Raw genomic sequence first — 26,737 nt, 5'->3', positions numbered from 1 at the left:
TTCCGGCGACGGTGGTGACAACGTAGCGTAAAGAACCTTCAACTGGATAATTACAGGGCGGCACACCGCTCGCGCCGAGACGTTTTTAATAACTGGCTTAGGATAAACGTAACGAGCGGTTGTCACCTCGCCCCGTACCCCCGCCCGCTGGCACCGGCGCACGCGCACCCCGGCCTCAGCCTCCGCGTCCCCCGGCACAGCCTCTGCCACACCCCACCCTATTCGTGAGTTATGAGTTTATACAATTTCTTAACGTCTTGTATTAGGAAAAACTAATAAGCATTACCTTTATGTGGGACAGCCCGCCCTGTTTCAACATAATAAAAGTAACTTCAACTTCGGAAACAATTCAGGTAAATTGCTTTAGTATAGGCATAATTATGTATGATATCGATGAACAGTATAATATTTGACCTATTTAACTGTACCTAACTAATTGTATTTTTTTTATCCTGTCGCTCTCTTAATTTTGCTACGTCAATAAGACAAATACAGAAAAAAAGGAATCTAGGAACTGCCTAGGTTTCGGACTAATTAATAATTATCTAAAGATAACCATCACCTAGTCATCGCCTTTTTTGTATATATAATGAAAGAAACATTTCCCACGCTTTGTTTAACAGATCTTCGGCCAATACCCACACAACCAGCTCCACGTTCTGAATAGTTATTATTTTTCGGTTTGTATCTCAGACGCTTAATGTTTTTAATTTTTTCTCTATTTCGGTCGGCAGTTCGCGGCAGACGCATGATTTATGCATATTCGAGCGAAGCCAAACCTTTAATTACACGTTGTTAAAATATAGCAGTTTGTTAAATCGTTTGCTTTGCTTTTGTTTTTTAAGATCACCGCTCTCTTATAGATCTAAATTTTCTTTTCTTCGAGCGACCTTAGGCTTCTTTTTATTTCATGTCCGTAATGTTGTAATGATTTTTAGTATTTTATGTAAAAGAAAGATGCGGTAAAAAACATAAAGCTCGTCTTGAAGAGCAGAAGCAAGCGTTTTAACAAAAACTCATTGCCTATATAACGAATGGCAAATTATTTTTAAAGTATCATTTAAAAAAAATTGCCATTCAAATAAGCATTAACTTTTTCCACGCTCGCCACTCTCTCCAATCTCTCCAATCTCCAATCGCCCGCTTGGATTAGGTACACATTTTTGGCTGTTTCGAATTGTCAATTGAAATAGAGCCAATGTCACTTCATGCCAAGATTAAAATAAATCCGGCAATTTTGAGTTTGTCCCTTACAAACATTCAAAAATACAAAACGTTTCTCTTCATAATGTTAGCATAGATTAAGTATTATAATTATGTGATACTGCTGTGTGGCTATGGCAGTAAAGAACATAATCACCCCCTCTTTTCCCGTGGGTGTCATTAGAAGCGATTAAGGGATAACACAGTTTCACTACCACAGGCTGACCGATGGCGGGATAACCATCCAACTGCTGGCTTTGAAAAACACAGGCCGAAGACGGATAGCAGCGTTTTCGGTGCGACAAAGCCAGCCCTGCGGTCACCAACCCACCAGCCCAGTGTTGTGACTATAGGCAACCCACATGAGTTCACGCCATTTTTGGCGCGAGCTTGTGGAGGTCCGGTGTCCAGCAGTGGATTGCGATAGGCTAAAGTGATGATATGATGATGAAGTGACACCAGTAATATATTAAAAATAATTTAACTTATTAATGTAAAATATTTAATCCAAAAATGTCAAGAATTATATTTTTACTATGATAGATATACCTAATATCTGGCGAACTTGGGGAGGCCTATCTCCAGCTGTGGACTGCGATAGCTTTAAGTGAGTGAGGTATACTTATTACAATAATAATAATAATAATAATTGTTGTTGTGTCTGTGCAAATACTGAGTACTTCCACAGACACAACCAAGTGGCCAAGATTCTCCACCAAGAACTTGCTCTTATGTACGATCTCCTGGAACAGAGGATGCCGTATTGTACGTTGCCGTACCGTTGCCAGTAATCGAACGCGACGGAGTCCGGCTCTACTGGGACCTGCCTATCGCCACAGACAGGACGATATCTACTGGCGAACAAGCCTGATATCGTGGTGATGGACAGGGCACGGTCGAGGGTATTTTTAGTGGACATCACCGTCCCGCATAACGAGAACCTTGTGAAATCCGAGATTGAGAAAAAACGTAAATATCTGGCGCACGAGATTGTCGACATGTGGGTGTGGGGTCCGCTGAAATAATCCCTATCGTAATATCTGCCAACGGTTTAATTAGCCTCGCTCACCATCTGAGGCAACTGGGGATCCGGAACGGTTCGCTCGCAGCCAGGATGCTGAAGCGAACGTGTATGGAGCGGGTGGAGTGGCGTCCGATCACATAATAATAATAATAATAAATATCTACACAATACACACACTGTCGTCTGTTCCTAAATTAAGCAACTTAATGCTTGTGTAATGCTTGGTAATAGCCGATTGGTACGTTCTTATAAATAAGACATGTATAAATATATAAATAAATATATGTATTACACTCAGACTCGGGGTGGGAATCGAACCCATAACCTTCGGAGCAGAAAGCAGGGTCACTACAAACTGCGCCAACGGGCTAGTCTAAAATACTAAAATTCTAACAGTAAAACTTCAAAAGTTTGATATATAATTGTATTTGCTCGCAAACGAAAAAAAAAACGACTTCAATTACATCGACAAGTGATGCAACGTAGATAGGCGAAAAAGATAATCAAGTAAATACGCGTTATCAAAGATTACTTAAAAAATTGTAATCAGATCTCGATGAAATTTAATTGTGATTACATGATAAACATCAGCTTTTGATTGAATTAAAAATCATCAAAATCGGTATACCCAGTAAAAAGTTAAGCGGTATAATACAACGTAGGTCAATGAAAACAAAAAATAGTTAAGTAAGATCGCATTATTAGATGTAACTCAAAAAGTAGTTGTTAGATTTCAAATAAATTTAAATGGGACCAAGTAACTCACACAACGTTTCGATTAAAAAAAAATGTCGAAATCGGTCCACCCAGTCAAAAGTTCTAAAGTAAGATACATTAAAAAAATACTATCGAATTGAGAACCTCCTCCTGGAAGTCAGTTAAAAATGAAAATATATTTTTAATTATTCTGATATATAAACATGCTATATCAGATCATTAAAAATATTTCATATTTAGATATTTAAATCTCTATTTTCTGTTCTATTTCAAATCACAAAGCACGAGTACCTGTAAACACGGTAGCAATTTTTTTAGACATCAATTAATAACGATCCATTACATTTTCTCAGAAGCAACTGGCTACTGTTAACTCGGACATTCAACACTTTACACCCCATGGTTACGATTACAAATGCAATAACCTGTCGACATATTTACGACTGCATAGAACAATAGCACTACAAGTTACACCCGATAATCATATAAGCGCTGCAACGACTTTAAAGCAATAACGTCTATTCATTCGTCCAATGCTTTAAATCGCTTTAAGTATATTTTTAGGAAGTACGACAAAACGTCTGGCAGGCTTCTGTCTTGCTCGGCGGCAGTTCGTCAAACACAAAAGCCCCTTGCAGTGGACAATAGTAACTACTAATGCGTGATGATCGTTCTCCTCACGCCATAAATTTTGACGGCTACTGTGTTTTTGTTGACTTACAAGACGCACAAAAGATGGGAATCCTATTAAAAATAAGAACCCAATGATGGATTAAAATATAATGTAATAGAACAAGTAATACAGATACTAAAAAAGTTATAATATTTTATCTAACTTAAAATACCGTTTATTTGAAATTTAATAAAACTAAGAATAAAACTCTTAGAAATAATTTAATTACATCAATAGATTTGTACCTTCTACTTTTATTTCGGTGTTCTGTTTGAGCGGAATATTCAATACACTTATGGTATAATTATTTAATATATCAAAAATATTAAAATATAAACACCTAGGTAGTTCATATTAAATCTATTTTGTTGATTAAAACAATAGTAGTAAGGTTTCAACCATTGAAAGTTACCAGAAGATTCAAGACATGAAGGTATATGTATCTATAACAAACTTTAGGTTCAGAGACTAATTATAATAAAGCAAAGGTATATTGAAGTTATGAAAGAATCGTGCAGGGCAGTTAGCTTCCGTTCGTTCCGCGGATATTTTACACTAATTACAGGTTTCATGTATCGGGGGCGGGTAATTGGTTCTATCGTGCGTTGTCCTCCACTTCCTGTCTTTTGGCGGATCTTGAATACAGCTTTGTGGCGACTTGCACAAAGTACCGACACGATGTAATGGTGTCAAGTTGCACTCATTGTGGCGGCGCACCCACGCTGCGTTGAAATGATTTCTTAATAACGACTACCCAAACCGACAAATGCCTTAAAAGTTATGTATTTGAATATGACGTTGAAAACATGACAATGACAAAAAATTAATACAATACATACAAAATAAAAATATTTTATAAAAATCTTGTAACTTAGTAAGTTTATTGACTGTAGATATACTTATCTTCAACGTATTATTTACAAAAAATAATGTGCAGAACAATATCGTAATATTCGTCTTGGTCGTCTTATAAAAATGTTTAAGATGATATTTACAATAACAATCGAAAGAATTGATATTAAAAAACCTGATGTAACAATTGTATGAGGTATGAATTTTGTGTAACTATTCAATCACAACGGAGGCGTCTGTTATCTGATCGGAACTTCGCTCTGCTTCACTAATCTCTAAAGGAGTGAAGATCGCTTCGTTGCTATTGTCATCCTGTAACAAGATCACTCAAAGTACCTGTTATTTGACAATGAAGCACAGGTTCGCACGTTGCTCCCTTTTCGACCTTAAAATGACGTTTCTTAGTAAAAAAAGTCGAAAAAGTAACGTTTTCTATAAAAGGTATTAAAAACATCACGTCTTATTTCGCGTTAATTCCCAGCTGTTGTTATATTTCACACGTTTTAATTTTTTATTAGGAATAAATTTTTCACGTCTTGTTAGTCTACAATTTTGTTTTAAATCTATTTGGTAAGTATTCGCTATTTTATGATAAAGTTAATTTAAAATGTCGTAAAAATCACCTTACAGAAAATTATGAATACAATAAATATAAAAGTTTAGGAACTATTACGCAAAAAATAAAACGTAGGTTAAGAAATTCTGCGGAGCGGAGACACCCTGCGGTGTGGCGGCTAGCTGCAAAAGGCGCTCTTTCTACTCAGTGACAGCCGAAACAGCCCCTCACTAGAAAAAAAGTCTGTCCCGAACAGTTTGTTTTACACAACAAGCAAGATAATAGACAAGCATTAATAACAAATTTGACGTCGTTGCTAAGGATAATAATCTATTAGATACTGTAACTATTAAGTTTTAATTATTATTTATATATTTTAATTTAGGCAGTGAACTGCTCAGTTACAAAACTAATTTTGAACTTAAATATCTTCTTCTATACGTATCTTATGTATACAAACATAGGTACGCTAGGTACCCCTGCGCAAATGGAACTTAACCCAACACCTACTACATATTATCCTAATTTTATACCGCCAAAATAAAAAATAAAATTAAAAGTATTTACCTACATTAACGTAAACTTACACTCGTAATTGCTTAAGCAAAATTCAATAAAACATGATTTGATTTAATAAAACATGTAGATAAATCCTGGAAATGCTATAGATTGACCTTAAATATATTAGGTAGTACATATTACATAAATTAGGTAGGTATACCTAAATGATTAAATGCTACTTTAGGTCAAAACACAAATTATGCTGAAAAGTTTTAGATAATATACCTATAGGTTTACATTTGTTAAATTCCCACCTATGTATTTTAAAATATTTCAATAAAAATGTTGAGATAAATTTGCAGCGTAACGTTGGTTTACCGTATACGCAAAACCTCCATTCGGGGTAATATCGTGATGCGTGACACAACAGGTAAACTTTAAGAGCAGCGTCTGGGGTGGTATGGCCTTATTGCACACCGGTCTGAAGACTACGTTGGAAAAAAAGTGCCTTGATATGCCAGTCCCTTGAATTACACCTCCAGAACGTCTAAGAAGGCAATGACTAGACGTCGTGAACCAGGACATGAGAGACAATTGTCTAACCCCGTATGAAACGCAAGATCGAGCAAAGTGGAAGAGTTGAAGTCGAATGGCCTGGTAATTAGTAATAGCTGCGAATAATAGCGTCAAGCAAAAGGAGATTTCAATTATTTTAAATACTACATATATATTATTAAAACTATTGAAAAACGGGGTATTTACTATATTTTTTATTTTTATTTTGCGAGACTCGTGAACAACACATTCGCAACAATGTCGAAATATCGATCTCCGCAAAATAAAATAAAAAACATAGTAAATATCCCGTTTTTGAATAGTTTTAGTAATAGAAGTAACCATGTTAATCTAAAATCTTATATAAAATATTACATATATAGTGACATTAAAAAAAAAAAAGTATATTGGGTTCGTGCCTGTTGTGTATGTGTATGGAAAATTAGATTTAAAGAAATTACTTGCCGTTAGAACTTGGTAATCACTATCTATCATCTATCAGTACCTACTGTACACCGTAGAGGCTTGGTTTACCAAGCATTACTTTTAATAAAGTTCTTTGAGTCCTTTCCAAAAGAAGCAAAACATTTATGTTAATGTCACCTCAAACGACAATGCAACTCTGTAGTATGCTTTTTACAAAATTCTAAGTTTTATCAATCACAAACTTGAAAATTACCTACATGAATATGCTTTTGTTTAAAGTACATAAACACTTCGCTTGCTGGCGACTGAATCGAACCCAGAACTTTGTAGCAGAAAGCGTGGTAACAGCAAACTGCGCCAATGGGCAATTGAAATATAGTCAGTAGATATTTTTAATTTTATTGACATTTACGTCTATTTTAATAAATTATTATATTGTAGAGCACAAAATAAATAAGTTGCATTTATCTATACAAATAAATACAATTGGAGTGTCTGTTTGTAATATTAAATAACTGCTTTTTACTAAATGCGTGTGGTACACATACACGGTACATCTACCAAAATAACATTTTTTACAATTTTTGTCTGTCTGTTTGTTCCGGCTAATTCCTAAAACAGCTAGACCGATTTTGACAGGACTTTCACTGGTAGATAGCTGATGGAATATGGAGTAACTCAGGCTACTTTTATTTTAGAAACTTATTTATTTTATAACTGCGAATGAACAATACGTTTTTGTTAGATTCCACGCGAGCGAAGTCGCAGACACAGCTAGTAGATATATGTTTGTAATAAAATAAAATCAAAAACTACAGGATTGTTTTAAAACTATTTCGCTAGTAGACTAGACCAAGGCCGATAATTTTTGAAACCAAAAAAAAATTATAGTTGGATGAAACCCATTGTAAAACGAAGAGAATAGAATAATATATAATAGAGATATTAAAGAAGATTCTATAACTTTCTCAAAATATTGTATATGTCTTATTAAATATTCTTTTCATTTTTATCATAACATTTACCATAGTAATGTATTTTTTTACACCATCGGAAAGTAGAGATTTCAATGAGGAAAAAGCCGACCGACCATGCTTTTTCGATATTGAGATCAAAATAAGGTACAAAAACTGAAAAAATAAATATTTTATTTAAAAAAAAATTAGCGTGTTTGGGACATAAAAAGGTGAGTTTTCACCAAATTACGTTTTTGTTTTTTTTTTTTTTGTAAAAGAACTTTAATTTTTGAAAATTAAATTGAATTTTCACATGAATTTTGAGGTTATGTGAAAAAAGTGTAAATACAAAAGTTGTAAATCTTTTTATTATATTATACAGCTTGGCCATTTAACTTTTTTCCATAGAACTTGTAGAGAATCCGTTTCTTCTCCCTACCACTTCCCGACCTCAAATCGACCGTAACTTACTTACACTGACGAAGTCGCATTCGGAAACTGTTGTAAATAAAAACAAATATTTACTGAGGATCAAAAATTTTATTAAATTACCACACGTCACGAAACATACATTTTGTACAATATATTTTAATTACACATAGATAAAGTAAAAAGAGAATCTAAATAGTTTTCTGATTAGGGAATGGGAATGCTCCTATGGAAAACAAAGATTTTACGTTAATCAATTTTTTTATTAGTATGAGCAATGTGTTGCTAACCATAGAACCTTAGATATTGTCTCAAACTTGAACACTGGCTCAGACTTCACAGCGAAACGAGGGTCAGTAAACTGTACCAAAATATATATCCGAAAATATTACAGATTAATAAAAATACTTTTTTATGTAACATTTACATGCAAAGATATATTACAAATAAAAACATTTTTTAAAGTTACATCTTAGAAAAATAATTTCAAGATGGGCAAAACTACTTAGACCCTCATCTCAAACCAAATCTCGTCCACTTCTCTCAATAGCAAATGACGATAACACACATTTCAGTAATCTTTACTGACACAAGAGTTCAAGCGTTTTTAAAACCTTATTATACATACTTAAAATTAAACGTATTTATAATATAATGGTATAGAATATAATTACGTCATAAGTGATAAGCAAAGCCTAAAAATGTAGCAACAAAAATTGCTTAATAAAAAAGGTAATTTTAGGAAAAAAAAATAAAGTAATATTTAATGTTTTTAAAATATGTTTTTTTATTTTATTTTAATTGCTATTGAATTATTTTATATTGTTTCAGACATTATAAATCTAAAAATGGACGAGCTAACAATTTATTATCAATTTAATAATAAAAAAAGATTGTAAATCCTCGATATTATAGAAAGTAAATTGAAATCGCCACAGCTGCATTAATTTTATATAGAAATAATGAGATAAATTACTTTTTTATAATTAATAATTACAAACTTTATAAAATGCATTATATATATATTTTGAATATGCAGGGTGTCCACTATTAATATTAAAAAATCCTTAGCTTTTCCTTGAGCTGTTTTTTTTATTTTAACAACTTATAATAAAATAACAGGTTAAGAAAATAAAAGACGCGACTTTAATATCTAATTATTTTCAAAAATACGTGAATAAATGCAAATGAGTTGAACTCGTTATCTTCCTTCTCTGTATATGTCACAGCCAATATTCGCGTGTACTACTGAACATCAAGATTATAATGAACTTCACTCTACAAATTGAAATCTTAAATATGAAAAGTCCACATACAAACACATAAAATTAAGATCAGATTAAAGTATAAACTATTTCTTTTACTTTAAAACAAGCAAAAAATTTGTAAAAACAATGTAAAATCTCAAATATTCCCTGAGTTGACCCCTCGATGTCACAAATTTCCCCTCAACACTTTTGAGCTTTCCCATGCTTTCCCTAACTTTCAATTCTGGACACCCTGATATATATTAAATCCATTATTATTCACAACACAAATATACCTTGTGAACTACTTGAAATTCAAATTGTGCCTAAATAAAAAATAAAGAAGATTGGAGATATAAGATATACATTTTATTGACAGTTTTAAAGGGTATCAATTTGTAAATATGTAATGCAAATCACAACATATGCACACTAAACAAACTTTCTCTTACATATTTTACAGACAACGTCTTGATCTTGAAATGTATTTCATAACTGAATCTAATCATGCAATTTACATAACTGAATCTAAGTGTGCTATTTAAGTATACGCAGCTCATTAAGTCGTCACGATTAAATTAGCATCATAATAGTTTAAATATAGTAAACAACTAATCGTAAGCTATTTCTTGACTACCTATTTATTGAAAATTGAAACCTAACATTGTTTAAGAAAATACATTTTCACTTTAAATTATGGACACGAAATATAAACTAAACAATTCATTATAAAATATATCTACACAATTTTTAATTTGAAAATCACTTTCGATATATATGTACACTTGCTATATAATACAATGAATTAGTAATTTTTTATCAACCAGACCATAAGATTAAAAATATATAATAAATATTATAGTGAAACTGTAAATTGATAAAATGTAAAATGAGATAATAGCGTTTTAGTGGAAAACTGATCTACTAATTAATTAGTAACAGTTTTTTTTTATAACTCGTCCCTAAGAAGAGTGTATCGGTTCTTGGATGGAGCTAATTTCTTGAATGTTGATTCCGGTGGAGTGGTCACTTTTATTTCTTTTGTAGCAGTTTCTGGGTTTTCAGGTCCGTAGTGGAATTCTCTGTAAATATTAAATACATATTTCATTATAATATTTTAAGTATTTATTGATAAATATCTTTTAAAGGGGTAATATATTATAAATTATAAAAATATTATACAAAATTAAATTAATTTTAAAAAATAAATATATTCTCAGATAATTTAAAAAAAACCCCAGTACAGCCAAAATTTCAAATCTTGTACATTTTTCTGTTACTACAATTCAATTTGAATTATCTTTATTACTGATACTTTATTGAAGAACATTACCATTACAGCCTCTTAAAATTTTTATCTATGTATCAAAATTGTAGATCTATGCAGGATAATACATTTTTATAAAAAAACGTGAACTCATGTGTGTTGCCCATAGTCACCACGCTGGGCAGGCGGATTGGTGACCGTAGGGCTGGCTTTGTCGCTCCTGAGATGCTGCTGCCCGTCTTCGGCCTGTGTGTTTCAAATCTAGCGGTTAGATGGTTATCCCGCCATCGGTCGGCTTCTTAACTTCCAAGTTGGTAGTGGAGCCTTGCTATCCCTTAGTCGCCTCTTACGACACCCACGGGAAGAGAGGGAGTGGCTATATTCTTTGGTGCCGTAGCCACACATGAGTTCACGCATTTTTGGCGCGAACTTCTGGAGGCCTATTTCCAGCAGTGGACTGTAATAGGCTGGAATGATGATGATGATAAAAAAATATTTCATTACAATTCTCTCGATTTTCATAGTCATTTTAATGAACATTTCATTACTCATTAATAAATACAAATTATAATTACAACAACCTCCAAGTATTTAAGATTGTCAAGATAACAGTCACTTATTATACCGCATTACCTATTTTATAAATTAAATATAAATATATGCGCATACTAATTGTTATATAGCTGATATATAACAAAACAGGATTTGGCAAAGATTCAATTATAATTATTTACATATATTCAGTATGTAAATTATATTACTATTATTATTTCTTTGTAAATACAACAAAGGAGTCATTAAATAATGATTGTTATTTACTTTTTTTACTATTTAAATGAAAGTCATGAATATGATTCAGTAAATAGTTTATAACTATCTAATGCCACAAAGAGGATATCTACAATTATGAAATAAACTATGTAAGAAAATGTATCTCTATATTTAATTCTTCAAAAGTAAAACGCAACTATAACTAATTTTAATTAAAAGATGATTATGTTTTCATACAAAATTTCAATCTACATTCAAATTTTCTAATATTATTATGGCTGCAGTCAAGTTTTAATAGAATAGATTTGGCCCCAATGAATCAAATCAATCAGTTATATTACATGTTATGTCCATAGACATACAGATGTTGTAATCTAATTTTGATTCTTATTTTGTATTATAAAATAATATTGTGATAATAATATTGGGGTCTTTACCACATTAATTAGAAGTAAAGACAATAGAAATTTGATAAATTTGACTGATAAAACATCTGTAATGAATACAATGTTCAAAATTAACCCAGAATTTAAGAAACATTTTTTAACTTATTTGTCCAGTTTTGTGCAATGCATTACATAAATGTCTCTAACAGATATCTTTATAAAATATAATATGAAATTAAAAAGTTTTATATTTATATATTATTTTAAATTAAATATTAAATAATAAAAGTTATGGGTACCTGTGTAATTTGCCTGAATAGAGGTCATTTAAAAATTGTTTTAATTTTCCGGGTACTTCCATATCATTATAGTCAGGGAAGAGATACATGTGCCTGAAGGAGTCAATGGCAATCAACGGTAGATCGGACACAGATTTTCCGAGATGATGCAATGGGTGTTCAAAACGTAAACCGTCAGCAGTGAGGAAGTTTATTTTATCTAAAAAATAATTAAGTTAACATTTAAAAAGTAGACAAAGTTTTGTTAAATCTCAATATATTTAGGACTGACTGATTACTGTTCATGCTGCTACAATTTTCAATGACATTTACATTTTTTATTTTAATAAGCTGGAATACCATCACAGTTTCACACATGCTAAATTTTGCTATTTTTTATTTGGTTAAAGGCAATTATAGTGTGTTTAGTATTAATAACTTTAACAAATGTTAAGGTTACAAAAATCTTATGAATTTGTTAGATCATTTTTATATTAAATTATTGCATTTTTTTATTATTACATAGACAAAGATAGACTATGGATGTGGTAATTATGAAAACCTTTGCCTACAATATTAACTTTATTTTCTAGGAACTAAAATGTGTTATAAAAAACTGAGAAATTATTATAAGTTGAGCAGTAAACATTACCTTTCTCATCCACTAACTCTCTGTTAATAATTTCTTTGTACTTTTTCACACTTTCTGTGTCAGTTGGGTGATGGAACAGGATAAGGAATGGCAATCCTTCTTCTGTCAGTTCTTCTGCATTTTCAAATGTTATCTCTCTAACTAGAGGGATACACTTCTGTTGAACCCAATGATATAGCTGATCAAAGTTTAACAAACTTCCAAGGTATGTTTCATCAGGTTCAACAGAAGTCTTCGTGTCAGCTCTAAATACAACTACAGGTTGGCCTGCAATTAAAGAAATAAAAATAAATGTAATAATTGCTCTAACTGTTATACCATATGTTGGCAAATTAGCATGTTATGCTAGTAATTGTTTGAATCCCACCATCAACAAATTGTTTTATCGACAATACTTAAATATGTTTGTTGTGGGGCAGTTGTATGTGGTTCCAGATCTTTGCCCTTTACACAGACAAGGAACAGTAATTAAAACATTTATTATAGAATTATGACTAAATGGTCTCACATTGACTGTTCTAAAATTCACTATTCTCTTATTTTATTTTATTTGTCATAATATTGATAGACATTAGTGAAAAATGTTCATTTTCTGGTTTTAGAATATGCTTTAGAACCACCAAAATATGAAATTTTTAAAATTAGTTAAAAACAAACTGAAGTGCGTTAATAAAAACATTCAACAATTCTTTATACAACAAACAATCCTTCAGTTTTGTAATAATAGTCACTTATGTTACCCAAAAGATCATCATCAAATTTTGTTTTGAATTTAGCCAACAAGACACTGTTAGTGTGCAAATACACTTCATAATATATTCCTTGCCCTATCTTTAACTTTATTGAGGTACAGATAAACAACTACTATATGGTATTTTTTGTTACAGTGGCATGAAGGAAATACTTCAAAACTAAATGTACAATGTATAAGCAAAAAGGTTTTTTACTACTAATTTATGTACTATTAATAAATAATTTTTACATTCATTTTAGAAATTTTTAAGTTTCGAATTTGATGGCACAGATTCTTTATGGATGTTTTTACTCATACCCGGAGGATGCATTTGCTGGGATGCATCACCAAAACCAGCGTGGAATATACATTCATCCTTAAGACTAGCTGCAACTTTTCGAAGCATCTCATATTCAGGTTGATCACGTCTATCCATGTATCCAATAATATGTCTCTTGTCTTCACTCAGTTTCTGTAGCTCCTTCAGAGAGGAAAATGTAATAACTGGGTCAGTTAACTGCTTTTTGATAAATTCAGCAAAGGCTTCTACTGACCGTTGTCCTGAAAAAACATTATAATTAAGTTTATTAATTTTAGTTAGTATATTTTTGCTCTATACTTGAACTAAAATTTTAAACATCAGGCAATGCTGTTCATGAAAGATGTTTAGAAAAATTTAACTATATTGGTATTAAAAAAGGTATGTCCATTTGTTTTTTCTGGAATTTCACTAATCTAAACAAATAAATAAAATTGGAGTGTGTTTGTAATATTAAAATGACCGGTTTTTACTAAATGCATATGGATGTATGCAAGTTTCATATACCAAAACAACATTTTTTACAATTTTTGTCTGTCTATGTTTTTTCAGGCTAATCGCTGAAACGGCTGAAACGATTTTGATGGGACTTTCACTGGCACATAGCTGATGTAATAAGGAGTAACTTAGGCTACTTTTATTTAGAAATTTATTTATTTTATAACTCTGCGATCTGGACACTAACTTTTTTATTAAATTCCACGCGGACGAAATCGGGGGCACAATTATACTACATAAATCAAAATTCAGAGTTCATGATTCCAGCTTTACTAAATTCTGACTTAAAAACTTATGACAGTTTCATCTTTATATACCATTTAAAAATAGCATTATAATTAGCAGAGACATGAACAAAATCTCAAACATCTGTTAAGAGCTATTATTTTGTTTTTATCCCTAGACTAGCTGATCCAACAGAAGTTGTCCTGCTTTGAGAACTGTCAAATACATGTTACAGTTCAAAAATCTCTCAATTTTCTACAAGTTTTAACAATAAGCTAATAGAAAAAAAAAATAGCCAAATTGGTTGAGTCACTTTTGAGTTTTGTGCTTAGTAACACACTTAGCAATTAATTTTTATTTACAGAGAAAATATTAAATATTTATGATGGTTTATTGAAGAATAATTTTAAAAGAAATGGTATTTTTTTCACAATTTGAAACAGTATTGTACTACAATAATATACTTAATTAATAAAAAAACAATCTACATTTAAAAAAGAAAGTATTAGCCTATTGTACAAACACAAAAACTATGGTCAACAAATATATACACATGTATATGGAAAAACTGAATTGCAAATATATTACAAACTAGTTTTTTAATTTACTTTCTGTTTAAAAGTAACAACATATTTCTTATAGAAAATTGTAAAATTTACCTCTATACTCCTTTTTAGCTGGTAAACCATTTCGGAACAATTTAAGAGTGGGATACTTTGAAATATGAAATCTTGTTGCTATGGTAGTTTCTTTGTCACAGTCTACTTTACCCATTACCACTTTACCAGTATCATACCCGGCTTTAGTCACTTCCTCGGCCGCATCATCAAATATAGGCATAAGCATATTGCTGAATTTACACCACTCAGCATAAAAATTTATAAACACAACTTCATTGGAGGCTGTGGGGTAAATATTTATTTTAATATACATAGTGACGAAATAACCCACTTACCAAAAAGAAAACGAAAGCATCTTACCGAGAACCATGTCTATATTACTCTGTGTTATTTGTACAGCACCGCTATCGGTTGGTTTGTAAAAACAATGGCAAATCTATAACAAGGCAAAGGTAAATCAATTTATTACTTTTAACAAGCCATAAAATTATCAAACAGTACGTACGTGTACTGATTGGCTCAAAAATACATTTCTCACGTACCAAAATGATTAATGATATTATTCTGTAACTAAACATGTTTACTAAAATTTTTTTAGCTTCTCATTTAAAATATTTCCTACCACTCAATACTGAGAGATAGCAAAGTTTATATAAATAATAATGCGGTTTAATTTTGAACAAGCTGAATTGTATAATGAAGTACCGCACTAATTCTGACTCGATTTGACGAAGTCAAGGCAGACCACAGAGTACTTTGTATGTGAGAATTGAGGCAGACCATAACTATGGCAGAGACTAGGATTGCCAGCTGCTAAGTGCTCCCGCACCATAGAGCAACACGGAGGGGAGTAGCCATTGCGTTTGTTACCGATACAAAACTGTCTGTCATTTTTTGCGGGGGGAAATTACACACATGTACACTTTATCTAATTCAAACACAAAAATAATCGTCTGCCACTACGAAACTCACACATACTAAATTAAAACACACTTACATTTTTCACACACACATAGATACATTCTGTGTCATTACAGTACAATGATACGCCGCAACTACACTGACAAGTTGCTTACAGCCGTGGTTGTAACAACTGTCGATATGCATTATCGATAAATACAAGTACTCGGTTAGGGAAATAAGTTTTTAAAGTGATACAAAGGTAAGATGTTATTATAAAAATAGACTTAATTTATTATATACTACAAATCAAACATCTTCATGTAAAATAAACGATTATAAAGAGTAAAGATTTGATTGTTTGTTTGTTAGCATTGAATAGGCTCCGAAACTACTGGACCGGTTCAAAAAATTATTTCACCGTTGAAAAACAACACTATCCTTGAGCGACATAGGTTAATACTATATTTTCAAAAATATTAGGGATCCTTACTAAAACTCCAATAATGTAACCCAAGGGATAAAAAAATAACCCAAAAAATTCCTTACATTGCGTGCGCTGCAAAAACTAATGATAATAGAAATATATAATTTAGTAAGACTTTGTAGAACACATCATTATCTACAATAATTATATTTGCTCGCAAACGAAAAAAAAAACCGACTTCAATTCAATCGACAAGTAATACAATATACTTAATATATACGCGTTATCAAAGGTTACTCAAAAAGTTGGTATCAGATCTCGATGAAATTTGAACGCGACCACATGATAAACATCAGCTTTCTATTAAATTAAAAATTATCAAAATCGGTACACCCAGTAAAAAGTTATTGCGGATATTCAAGAGTTTCTTTCGATTTCTCTGGGATCCCTTCATCAGATCCTGATTTCCTTATACTACTAACTAAACTAGGGATATCTCCTTTCCAACAAAAAAATAATTATCAAAATCGGTACATCCAGTAGAAAGTTATGCGGTATAATACAATGTAGGTCGACGAAAAAAGCGTCAAGTAAAAACGCATTATTAGATATAACTCGAAAAATAGTTGTTAGATCTCAAATAAATTTAAATGGGACCAATTGGCACACACCACCTTTCGATTAAAAAAAAATTGTCGAAATCTGTCCACACGGTCAAAAGTTCTGATGTAAAATATATTTAAAAAAAAATATATGTAGTCGAATTACGAACCTCCTCCTTTTTTGGAATTCGGTTAAAAATACAGTCGAATTGCCCCACGACACAGGGAATCCTAGTGTGGGGACCAGAGACATACTGTTCTTCTTGTGACTAAATATAACTGATGTAATATGTGTTAATGTTATGTACTAACGTTTGAAGAAATAAAGATTATTATTATTATTATATTATTATCATTATTATAATTAAGAACCTCCTCCCTTCTTGTTTTTTTGCACCCCGAGACCAGTATGGAGCTGTTCCCCATTTGATTTCCGTTAAACATACACTCTGATAGTATTCACAAGTTTTTATTATTTTAATGCATTTTTCTGAATTGTCCTCTTGAGAATCACAAACGTAGCATTCGAGAGTTCTTACTGAAAAGTATAGATGTAATTGTACAATTACAATCGTTGCGGGGATTTATTAAACGCCGTTAAGTGGAACGTACCCTAAAATATGACTTTGGCGTTGTTGTCAATTCACTTATAAGTTTAAAATTTGTGGATATACTTTACTTTGCCACACCCGCTAGCGCTACTTGTTTAATAAATTTTTGAACTTTTTATTTACGTACTTTATTGTTTTACTTAAGGTAGTCATAATGTTTAAGAAATTCACGTTAATATTAGGATTCTTATTAGTTACCAATGTTTTTCAAGGTATGATCTAGTTTATAAATATTGACTGTTATTTAAAATTTAACTAATATTTAAAAGAAAAGGTATTTTAAACCTTAATTTATACTTTTCAGTAAGAACTCTCGAATGCTACGTTTGTGATTCTCAAGAGGACAATTCAGAAAAATGCATTAAAACAATAAAAACTTGTGAATACTATCAGAGTGTATGTTTAACGGAAATCAAATGGGGAACAGCTCCATACTGGTCTCAGGGTGCAAAAAAACAATATTACATTACAAAGAAATGTTCCAATAAGACAGAATGTGTTAGTACTAGACAGCGAAACATGCCTCTTTGTACTCATATTTGGTACCAAGACTGGGTGTGTTCTGACTGCTGCCAAGGAGACAGATGCAACTATTACATTATAGTAAGCAATTTTTTTACTATCTTGACAATAAATTAATTTTTAAAAATGTTTGCAATATTTGCTTGTCATAATATAATCATTACATAGTATAGAACAGTCACTGCCTGCTGTCTGTATGCTTAGATCTTTAAAACTATGCAACGGAATTTCATGCGGTTTTCTTTAGTAAATAGAGTGGTTCCAGAGGAAGGTATATAGATATAATACATGGATAATATAGTAGAGGAACACTGATGGTTTTAGCAACCGTGCGAAGCCGGGGCAAATCACAAGTTACAAATAAATTGTATTTGTTTATTCTCTCTTCTTTTATAGTTCTGTTTTATATTAATTTTTTTTTTGTTTTCAGACTAAAATTGTTTTATATTTTTTTTACAGAGTGGAATTGGAACAAAAAAACCAGTCTTTGGTATCTTATTAGCAGCTGTCCTATTGCCTATTGTAAGAATTAAGTTTACATATTGAATATATGGATAATATTTTTTGTATTTAGAAATCTGCCAGAATGATAGATTTAAAAAAAAATATCAGAACTTTGTCCTATTTACACTAAAAAATTTATGGTGCAAAATGTACAAATCTTGATATTCATGTTATTTTAAATGACACAGACTTAATGGCATTTTTTTTTTTCATTTAAAATTGCTGTCTTAAAATGATACCGTCCATAACTTACTTCATGCTAATTTTATTTCAATATTTATTTTTTATCAATATTGTTATGACATAGTATAAAGATCTGAATTATTTATGAATATCATTAAGAAGTTATAACTATTTGTTCTTTGACTAGAATTTTTTTATGATTAAAAATAGCAATAGTTAAATATATATTTTTATAGTATAATTTTAGGTTTTATACTGTCTAATGAATTCATATAGCAACTAATAAGTGATGACAACTAAACATGTGAACTAATTTATATACTAAAAAGAACTGAATATAATTTTGAATTTTACATGGCTAATTCAAATAGCAATTCATTTGTAATTCATAGTGGTGTAAAAAGATGAAAGCTTTTTAGAATGCAAGCTTAATAAAAATATTATATAGTTTTAATTGTTAAACATGGTATTATATCAATTATAATTTTACATGTCCAGAATACAAGACAAAACAACTTCAATATTAATTTATTTTAATTGAAGTTTATCATATAAGCAAAATGAACTTTCTTAACATATTTTCGGAGGACTGACTATAATTATACATAGTAGTTTTTATCATTGATATTGTGATTAATAATTGGTTATAATTATTAATTTTGAATCGAGTTTCAAATCCGTCCATATTTTAAGCTTTATATGTATTACATATTAAAAAAAAAAAATTTATAATAAAAATATATTTCAAATAATGTTTTATTTTTTCACATGCCTGTGTTTATAGAAATTTTATCTTATTTATTTATATTCTAAATAGTTTATAAAACTGGCGACTTCTCCCAACTTAGCAGGAGTAATACCTATATTATGTATCTTAGTGACAGAGACGGGCGCAAGGTGATGGTATTTGTATTGGTATCATGCAACCGCGATCATTGATCGTGGTAGCGAGCAACGCGATTTATTTATGCGCGCGTAAATTTGATTATATAACCCTCCATAAGATATTAATTTAAATTATATAGTATAAAGGTATTTTTTTTTTTCTTGTGTACTACGATCTGTCGCCATGCTGGGCATTAATTACATTAAGCAGTGAGTTATTTGATGCAAGTGATTTTTTACTTTAGATAAGGGCATAAGTATGTCCTGGGGCAGTCTCCATTTTAGTCCGCGAATTTCGTGGATTTCTACCGTCAAAACTTTCGCCAAGCTGTTTAGATGGTTAGTGACCCTTTTATTCTAGGAATTAATATAGTGAAAGATTTCCTGCCTGAGAGTATTAACCTGTTGCTGTTCATTTGTGATATCCAAAGAGTGTTAGTCACCATCCTCAGAATTTTATTCTGAAATCTTGGATAATTTCAATATTAGAGCAAGACGCTGTCCCACACAACTGAATGCCGTAGGTCCAGATTAGTTTTAGTATAGCTTTATATAGGTTTACTGCTTAGTGATGTTTGAGGCCTTCGGCCTATGAACCAATAGTTTTCGTGTTTGTAGCGCCAGTGGCTTGCGTTTCCCTCTTATCCACATGTATGCCTGAGTATCTGACAAGGTCTGGTTGGGAATCTCGAGGTTTTTGAGCTTTGCCAGTGGGCATTTACCTTATTCAATGTAAAGGTAACACTGGTAACATTGGCTGATTTCGTTTACGTCATTTTATTACATAGCCTTCAGTCAGACTGAGATGTCATTAAGTCCGCTTTGTAGCATTTTAGATGCCTTTGTTGGTGTTTTATTATGTGCGTATTATGCTGTGTGGTTACAGCATCAAAGAATATAGCCACCCCCTCTTTTCCCGTGGGTGTCGTAAGAGGCGACTAGGGGATAACAAAGTTCCACTACTACCTTGGAACTTAAAAAGCCGACCGATGGCGGGATAACCATCCAACTGCTGGCTTTGAAATACACAGGCTGAAGACGGGCAGCAGCGTCTTCGGTGCGACAAAGCCAGCCCTGCGTCACCAACCCGCCTACCCAGCGTGGTGACCGCGTGAAATTTGGAGTTCCACCGATAAATCGGTAACTTTTACATCACTGGCTCATGGCATGGACGATTACGAAAATAATAAAAATTAAAGACTACGTAATCAATTTTTATCAATACATGTGGGATTCCTCCAACAGCTTTCCCTCGGGAATAATTAATCGAAAGCGATAGTAAAGTCCATTCGATGAAAAGAAAAATACCCCACATTTTTTCGAGAGGTTTGCCATATGAAAAAGAAGGACCAGAATGGTTGAAAAGCGTGAATTCTACCAAAATATACCAAATAATTTTTACCTACTAGATAGTGTTACCGATACCTCGAAATCTACCAAAAAAGTAGAAATCTACTAAATCTGGTCACGCTGGGTGTCAACTAATCAACTGTCAATTGTCACATTACCAATAAACCAATAATGCATTAAATTACAAGAGATTTTAAAAATTTATTCAGTATTAATAACATTGCTTCAATTTACATTTCAAAGGCATATCGTTAAACAACCATATGGAAGGTGTATTATGGAAATGGACTAATTACTGGAATGGTAAAAAAAAAACGGAAATATTTTGTAATGTAAGAAATCGTAATATGTTTAATGTTATGATGTAATTTCTTGTTGTAGGTTGGCAAACCAGATGGTTTGTTTTAGAAAATGGAATATTATCTTATTATAAGTCGCAGGAAGAAGTTAATCAGGGATGCAAAGGTTCTGTAAAGGTGTCAGTCTGTCAGATAAATGGTATTGTTTTTCAAATTATTTTTTATTTGATTAATTAATTATTTAACGTAGTATCTATTACACGTGTTAGTTAAAATAAAATGCAATACTTGATTGTAATAATTAATATAACATTTATAATGAAAGCTTTTGTTACAGTAAATAACATAGACAATACTCGTTTAGATTTAGTTATACCTGGTCAACAACACATGTATTTGAGAGCTCCTTCCCCTCAAGATAGACAGAAGTGGCTTGTAGCATTAGGTAGTGCTAAAGCTTGTGTTGACTCAGTATTGGATTCTAAAGGTATATTACTTTAGATTTTAAGTTTTACTTATAAGATTTTGCATCAACTTTATCTAATGTTTGTTTGAAAAGGATCTGGAATTGAAGACTCTCTAACACATAAGAAATCTGAATTACATTTGTATTGTGATTTACTTATGCAACAAGTGCATGCAATGAAAAGTGCAGCTAACTCTGAAGGAGGTCCAGAGATTCAGGTATAAATGATCATAATTAATTTAAAATATGTAGCTTAAGTTATAATAATAATTAACTAATTTATTATTCTTATTAAAAATATTCCCTTTTTTTATCAATGCAATTAATGTTAAATTGGCGAAAAAGCCTATAGCAACTGTGTTCAAGTTTTTTATTTACTTTTAATTAAATGCAAAAAGCTAAACATTGCACTTGTTCAATTTCTATTACACTGATTATGCTTCAAGAAATGAAAATTTAGTGTTTCTTAAAAAAAAAAAAAAAAACATTTAGTGCTGACATATCCTTTTTTCGAAGTTGTATGCAAACTCTTGATGTTATTTGTTTACACAATTGCAGAAAATTGAAGATGCATCTAGTCTACTGACTGCAACATGTGACACCTTTATAAGAACCCTTGAAGATATAATGAAACTCACTTTAACTACAGGAATCAATCCCACTGTCTATGAAATGCCAGTTCCTAATCTAACAATGACTAAAAATAATTCGAACAAACCAAAGCCAGTTAATAGGTCCTTATCACAAGAAAATAGATAAGGGACAATTGTTACAACTAGAATTTTTATGTTTAATACTGTACTTAAACTCACTTCGATTTGTAAAAAGCTGAAACATTTTTAAGACATGTAAATAGTGAAGTAATATATTAGAATATACGAAATTAATATTTTGTGCAATAATATGAAATTTAAATTAAAAATTTTACTAATATAATTTTACATCAGATGTAAAAATGTAATTTTAAAATAATTGCTTTTGGTTTTCTCTATTATATAGGTAATTGTATCTTATTTTTTTTTAGTTTTAAATTTGAGAAAATATTCTAAAATTTACATAAACTGTATTACTAATAAGATCTGCTTGTTAAAAGAAACCATTCAAGTCTGATAAAATTTGCACTTAATAGCATATTATAAAATTTTACTTTATAAATTGTCAAGTACATTCCAATTTATTCTCTATTTACTATTTTCATTTATCGTATTTGTACTTTTGTGCAGAAAATAAATGTACTATAATATGAAATAATTTTATTATTAATAAAATATTAACACTCATTCATTCAAACAAAATGGATTACCACATTGGCTCTCCAAAACGTGAGACAGTTTTTTCTTGGGAATCTAATTCCATTCCTACTTTTTTTCTCATGTAAAAAATGGTACAATCTCTGTTAGTGCATAATACTTCTTCATGTAGACTTCCCTGACATCTTTGACATTCAGTCCAAAGCCTTGAAAATTTTTCTTGAAGTTGCCTTACTTTAAATACTTCCGCTATATAAAGTTGACCTTCTTTTTCTAAACAGTGGTTACATAATGCTTTTTTCGTGTTGTCAGGCATTACTGTTTTACATCCAATACATTTCTCTTTCTTTTTTGTAAAAGCAGCTAATGCACCAACTTTAGATGTCACCATAGCCTTTGTCCTTGTATGTTCTCCTTTAAGAAGCAGAGATTCTGCCTTCTCTCCAAGAATTGGTTCAAAAATTCTTAGTAAAGGTTTGGACAACTGGTTTTCTAAATAATAGTTAAAGTCAATAGGCACACTATTTTCTAACACATATATAGGATCTTCGGCTTTCATATAGGCAGGTGTATTTTTTGCTGCACAGCATATTACATAAGGCACTCTATCACCTAGCTTTGGAGCTGTACCAGCATCACGTTTTTTCATCTTATTTGCTAGTTCAACGTGAGCTTGCTTAGCAGCATAATCATTTTTTGTAAGTTCTTTAGTGATAACTAGTTGAGATATATCAATTCGATTGCACAGTAAATCAGATATAACTTGTTTAGCATAATTTACTGCTCCATCAGGATCTCTATCTATAAGTAGCTTCTGTAAACAAGTACTCATCATGTTTGAAACTAAGGGACAATTATCACGTCTAACAGTCTCAATACCTTTACAATCCATTTTATCATATTTATCAGGCTTTGTAAAATAGAGGCCTGCATATCTTTTTTTATTAATAAGTAAATATGGGTAATACACTTTCTCAAATTCCAATTTTATTGGCTTAACAAATTTTGAAGTCACATAATTAGCTGCTTCTTTTCCTAATTCCATACTTTCTTCCAAAGTCTTAACACCAAATTTAACCATTACCGAATCAGTATCACCATAAACAACAACAGCATCTTCTTTATAACCATTAGACTTAGTGAATTTTTTTTCTACTTCAGATTTGGTAAATTCTATCATGGTTCGTCCATAGGCGGTGACACTACCAGATATTTCTAAACAGGGAAGCTTTCCCACTTGAGCTCCTGTGAATCCATACACAGAATTTGCACTAATTTTTAATGCTAACTGTCTACCATCAAGTACAGAACGTTTCAAGGGGTCTTTTTCATCTTTTAAATCAGCCTTCGCTTTTTTTCTAGCAGCAAGTAAGGATTCTAAAATTTCTGGTAACAACCCCTTCCGTACATTTGCTTTTACAAATGTATTATTTGAAGGTGTTGTTGTAACATCATGTGGATTTAAATTAAGTTCTTTTTGTAAATTTTGTGGTACTAAAGTTGTATAACATAAATTATGAGCCATCATAATACTTGGATACAAGGAAGCAAAATCTAGAGTTGAAATAGGATCTGCATAATACCCCTTTCTTGGTTCAATTACTGTAGCTCCTTCAAATTGATCATCTGAACCTTGACCATGGTAAGCAGGCATTAAATAACCAGCATCTTTTGCTTTTCGTAATAGTTGACTTACTACTTTTATTTGCTGCCCTCTGGTAAGTAAGCATGATAAAGGTACACCAGTCACCCTAGCCATTTCCATATAATTTATGATACACATTAACTTATTTAAAAGCTTTAGAGGTAAATATGCATCTTTTAGACAATACATGGCTAATCTTCTTCTTGTTTGTTCATTTTCATTTTGTAAGTCAGTTATTATACTGTGATGAACATCTTCTTTTTGTTCTTGAAGAAAATGATAACTCACAGCATTCAATGTATATGACCGTAATTTGTAATCTCTAACTAGAACAAGTAACAGATCAAAGGGGACTCTACCTTCAAAATTTATACTTTTATTCTCTCTTCTACCCATTTGTTTTGATTGTAACACAGAATCCTTAATAACAGATCTAATATTTCTGATACGACCCAGAAAATCAAAGTTATCTACTTTTAAATGTTTTGACCGGTTGATGAGGTAGGGCCAATCAAAATTATTTATATTATAGCCAGTTATTATATCTGGATCTAACTCTCGGAAAAAGTCTGACCATTTACTTAACATTTCTGATTCTGATTGAAAGCTAAAAACTTGTGAGCCTACAATAGGTGCACATGTATTTAATGTAAAAACATTTCTCAGGTATGGCTCAGTCTCACCCTGTCTTATAACCATTGAAGCAATTTGAATGACTGGATCTTTATCTGGTTCTGGAAAAACTCCTTTTCTTCCAGCACACTCAATATCAAAACTTAATATCCTAAAGGGCGCCACTTTAAGCCAGTCTCCTTCAGGTTGATGTGCAATGAATTCATTCCAAGCGACATCGACTTCAATCTGACATCTAGTTTCAGGTTTAATAGCACTATTTTTGGTTCTAATTGACCACTTTCCAGCAGGTAATTCAATCCAGCTACAACCAACAACAGATGTATCAACCATAAAACGAATATCAAAATCAATGTTAGTTTCATAAAAGGATGGATCCATTAAACCAAAAGATGATGGCTGTCTTTCAATAAGTCGCTTTGAAGCTGCTATTAGCTTTGGTAAGGCGACAGATACCCGAGCAAAAGTTATTTCATTGTCCCCTTTGTAATACATAATAGACTTTGCTTTCACTAATTTTACTTCTAAAACTGTTTCTCGTAGATTATCTTTATTTGAGCGGAGATCTTCAAGGATAGCTTTGTTTAAATTGGTTTTCAGTTCATGACATGAAGATTGATTAAAATTTAGTGGTACAGTGACATAAAAATAAGGCGTAAACCCATGCACATGACAGCACACTGAGTTTCCATCCAAAGTAACACCATACATTCTCATAATGGGAACAGGACCTAATTGTGATCCTGGCATACCTCGTAAAGGTTGGCCATTATAATGATCAATATCTATTTGTTGAAAGGTTAAGACATGATTATCGGGTTTTAAATCAGGCGGATTTGGTCGTGACCATTTAGTATCCGTTGTTTGATTTTCAGGGCCTTCTCCGAAAATTTGTATAGACTCCCATTCCATTCCTGCAAGCTGTTCTTCGAAACTGGATGGTACTTCATTTTCATCATCGTCATCGTTCGATTTAAACCTTTTTGTCGGTGGTCCTTTATACTGATTTTTCTTTTCCATTTTAAATGTCTATTAAATTTAGATACAACGTAAGGCACTATGTTATGACAAGACACAAGCCACTTAACTTTCGCGCCAACTTTAGTATATTCTTAGCAGATTATTAATTTTTTTCAATTATAAAAAAGGAAAAAATCTGAATTATAAGTTAAAATAATATTTTTATAGAAAAAGTGATTTAATCTTTAATCTTTTTTATTTTCGAATTGTAAGCTAGTTATAAATTTATGTAGGTAGATTTTCATTGTGTCAGAGCGTGACGAATGAATGAGTGAATTATTCAATTATAGTGTTATAGTAAGATAAAAAGCCATTAAACCAAACAATCAATCAACCCATAATAAGATAATGGTATAAAAGAAAAAAAAGGCTCTCAACTCTTCTATCTTTAATATAATGAAATGCAAAATAATGCTCCCTATTTCGAATTTTTTTAATTGTGCTCACTGCTCAGGCTTGCCAGAAAGTTTTGATTCAAGTCGCTCCATCTATGATCGAAAGTCGCAAAATATTCTTAGCAGTCGCCCAATGAAAGTTTGAAAATACACTATA

General features: G+C 31.5%; 4 protein-coding genes across 4 annotated transcripts; 2 read left to right on the top strand and 2 right to left on the bottom strand.

Annotated features, from left to right (window-relative positions):
- Positions 1–9,493: 9,493 nt before the first annotated feature.
- LOC123653849 (endoplasmic reticulum resident protein 44) lies at positions 9,494–15,258 on the bottom strand. The gene is made up of 6 exons (XM_045589828.1): positions 15,249–15,258; positions 14,928–15,170; positions 13,545–13,787; positions 12,494–12,760; positions 11,863–12,061; positions 9,494–10,221 (listed from the first exon to the last, which is right to left on the bottom strand). Exons 1-6 carry the CDS (start codon positions 15,256–15,258, stop codon positions 10,089–10,091), a joined length of 1,095 nt encoding a protein of 364 aa, XP_045445784.1. The 3' UTR covers positions 9,494–10,088.
- Positions 15,259–17,465: 2,207 nt separating this feature from the next.
- Positions 17,466–18,862, top strand: LOC123653608. Its single transcript, XM_045589603.1, has 3 exons — positions 17,466–17,640; positions 17,733–18,031; positions 18,410–18,862. The coding sequence occupies exons 1-3, from the start codon at positions 17,583–17,585 to the stop codon at positions 18,494–18,496; spliced, it is 444 nt and encodes a 147-aa protein (XP_045445559.1). The 5' UTR covers positions 17,466–17,582; the 3' UTR covers positions 18,497–18,862.
- Positions 18,863–21,031: 2,169 nt separating this feature from the next.
- LOC123653607 (pleckstrin homology domain-containing family A member 3-like) lies at positions 21,032–22,885 on the top strand. The gene is made up of 5 exons (XM_045589602.1): positions 21,032–21,175; positions 21,254–21,370; positions 21,509–21,658; positions 21,731–21,855; positions 22,196–22,885. Exons 1-5 carry the CDS (start codon positions 21,136–21,138, stop codon positions 22,394–22,396), a joined length of 633 nt encoding a protein of 210 aa, XP_045445558.1. The 5' UTR covers positions 21,032–21,135; the 3' UTR covers positions 22,397–22,885.
- LOC123653606 (DNA polymerase delta catalytic subunit) lies at positions 22,874–26,235 on the bottom strand. The gene has a single exon (XM_045589601.1). The coding sequence runs from the start codon at positions 26,183–26,185 to the stop codon at positions 22,937–22,939; it is 3,249 nt and encodes a 1,082-aa protein (XP_045445557.1). The 5' UTR covers positions 26,186–26,235; the 3' UTR covers positions 22,874–22,936.
- Between the last annotated feature and the right edge of the window lie 502 nt (positions 26,236–26,737).

Source organism: Melitaea cinxia, chromosome 5, assembly GCF_905220565.1.
Source record: "Melitaea cinxia chromosome 5, ilMelCinx1.1, whole genome shotgun sequence".
Classification (NCBI taxonomy): domain Eukaryota; kingdom Metazoa; phylum Arthropoda; class Insecta; order Lepidoptera; family Nymphalidae; genus Melitaea; species Melitaea cinxia.
This window is presented reverse-complemented; position numbering and strand designations above follow the sequence as displayed.

What these genes read in the sequence shown, in the direction of transcription:
- LOC123653849 (XM_045589828.1), bottom strand. An exon ending in AGAGTTAGTGGATGAGAAAG is followed by an intron (nt 12,062 to 12,493) that starts GTAATGTTTACT and finishes ATTATTTTTTAG; the next exon opens with ATAAAATAAACTTCCTCACT. An exon ending in TATTCAGGCAAATTACACAG is followed by an intron (nt 10,222 to 11,862) that starts GTACCCATAACT and finishes TAATATTTACAG; the next exon opens with AGAATTCCACTACGGACCTG.
- LOC123653606 (XM_045589601.1), bottom strand. Translation starts at nt 26,185, where the DNA reads ATGGAAAAGAAAAATCAGTATAAAGGACCACCGACAAAAAGGTTTAAA.
- LOC123653607 (XM_045589602.1), top strand. Translation starts at nt 21,136, where the DNA reads ATGGAAGGTGTATTATGGAAATGGACTAATTACTGGAATG. An exon ending in CTCAGTATTGGATTCTAAAG is followed by an intron (nt 21,659 to 21,730) that starts GTATATTACTTT and finishes TTGTTTGAAAAG; the next exon opens with GATCTGGAATTGAAGACTCT. An exon ending in AAGGAGGTCCAGAGATTCAG is followed by an intron (nt 21,856 to 22,195) that starts GTATAAATGATC and finishes ACACAATTGCAG; the next exon opens with AAAATTGAAGATGCATCTAG.
- LOC123653608 (XM_045589603.1), top strand. Translation starts at nt 17,583, where the DNA reads ATGTTTAAGAAATTCACGTTAATATTAGGATTCTTATTAGTTACCAAT. An exon ending in AGTTACCAATGTTTTTCAAG is followed by an intron (nt 17,641 to 17,732) that starts GTATGATCTAGT and finishes TATACTTTTCAG; the next exon opens with TAAGAACTCTCGAATGCTAC. An exon ending in GATGCAACTATTACATTATA is followed by an intron (nt 18,032 to 18,409) that starts GTAAGCAATTTT and finishes TTTTTTTTACAG; the next exon opens with AGTGGAATTGGAACAAAAAA.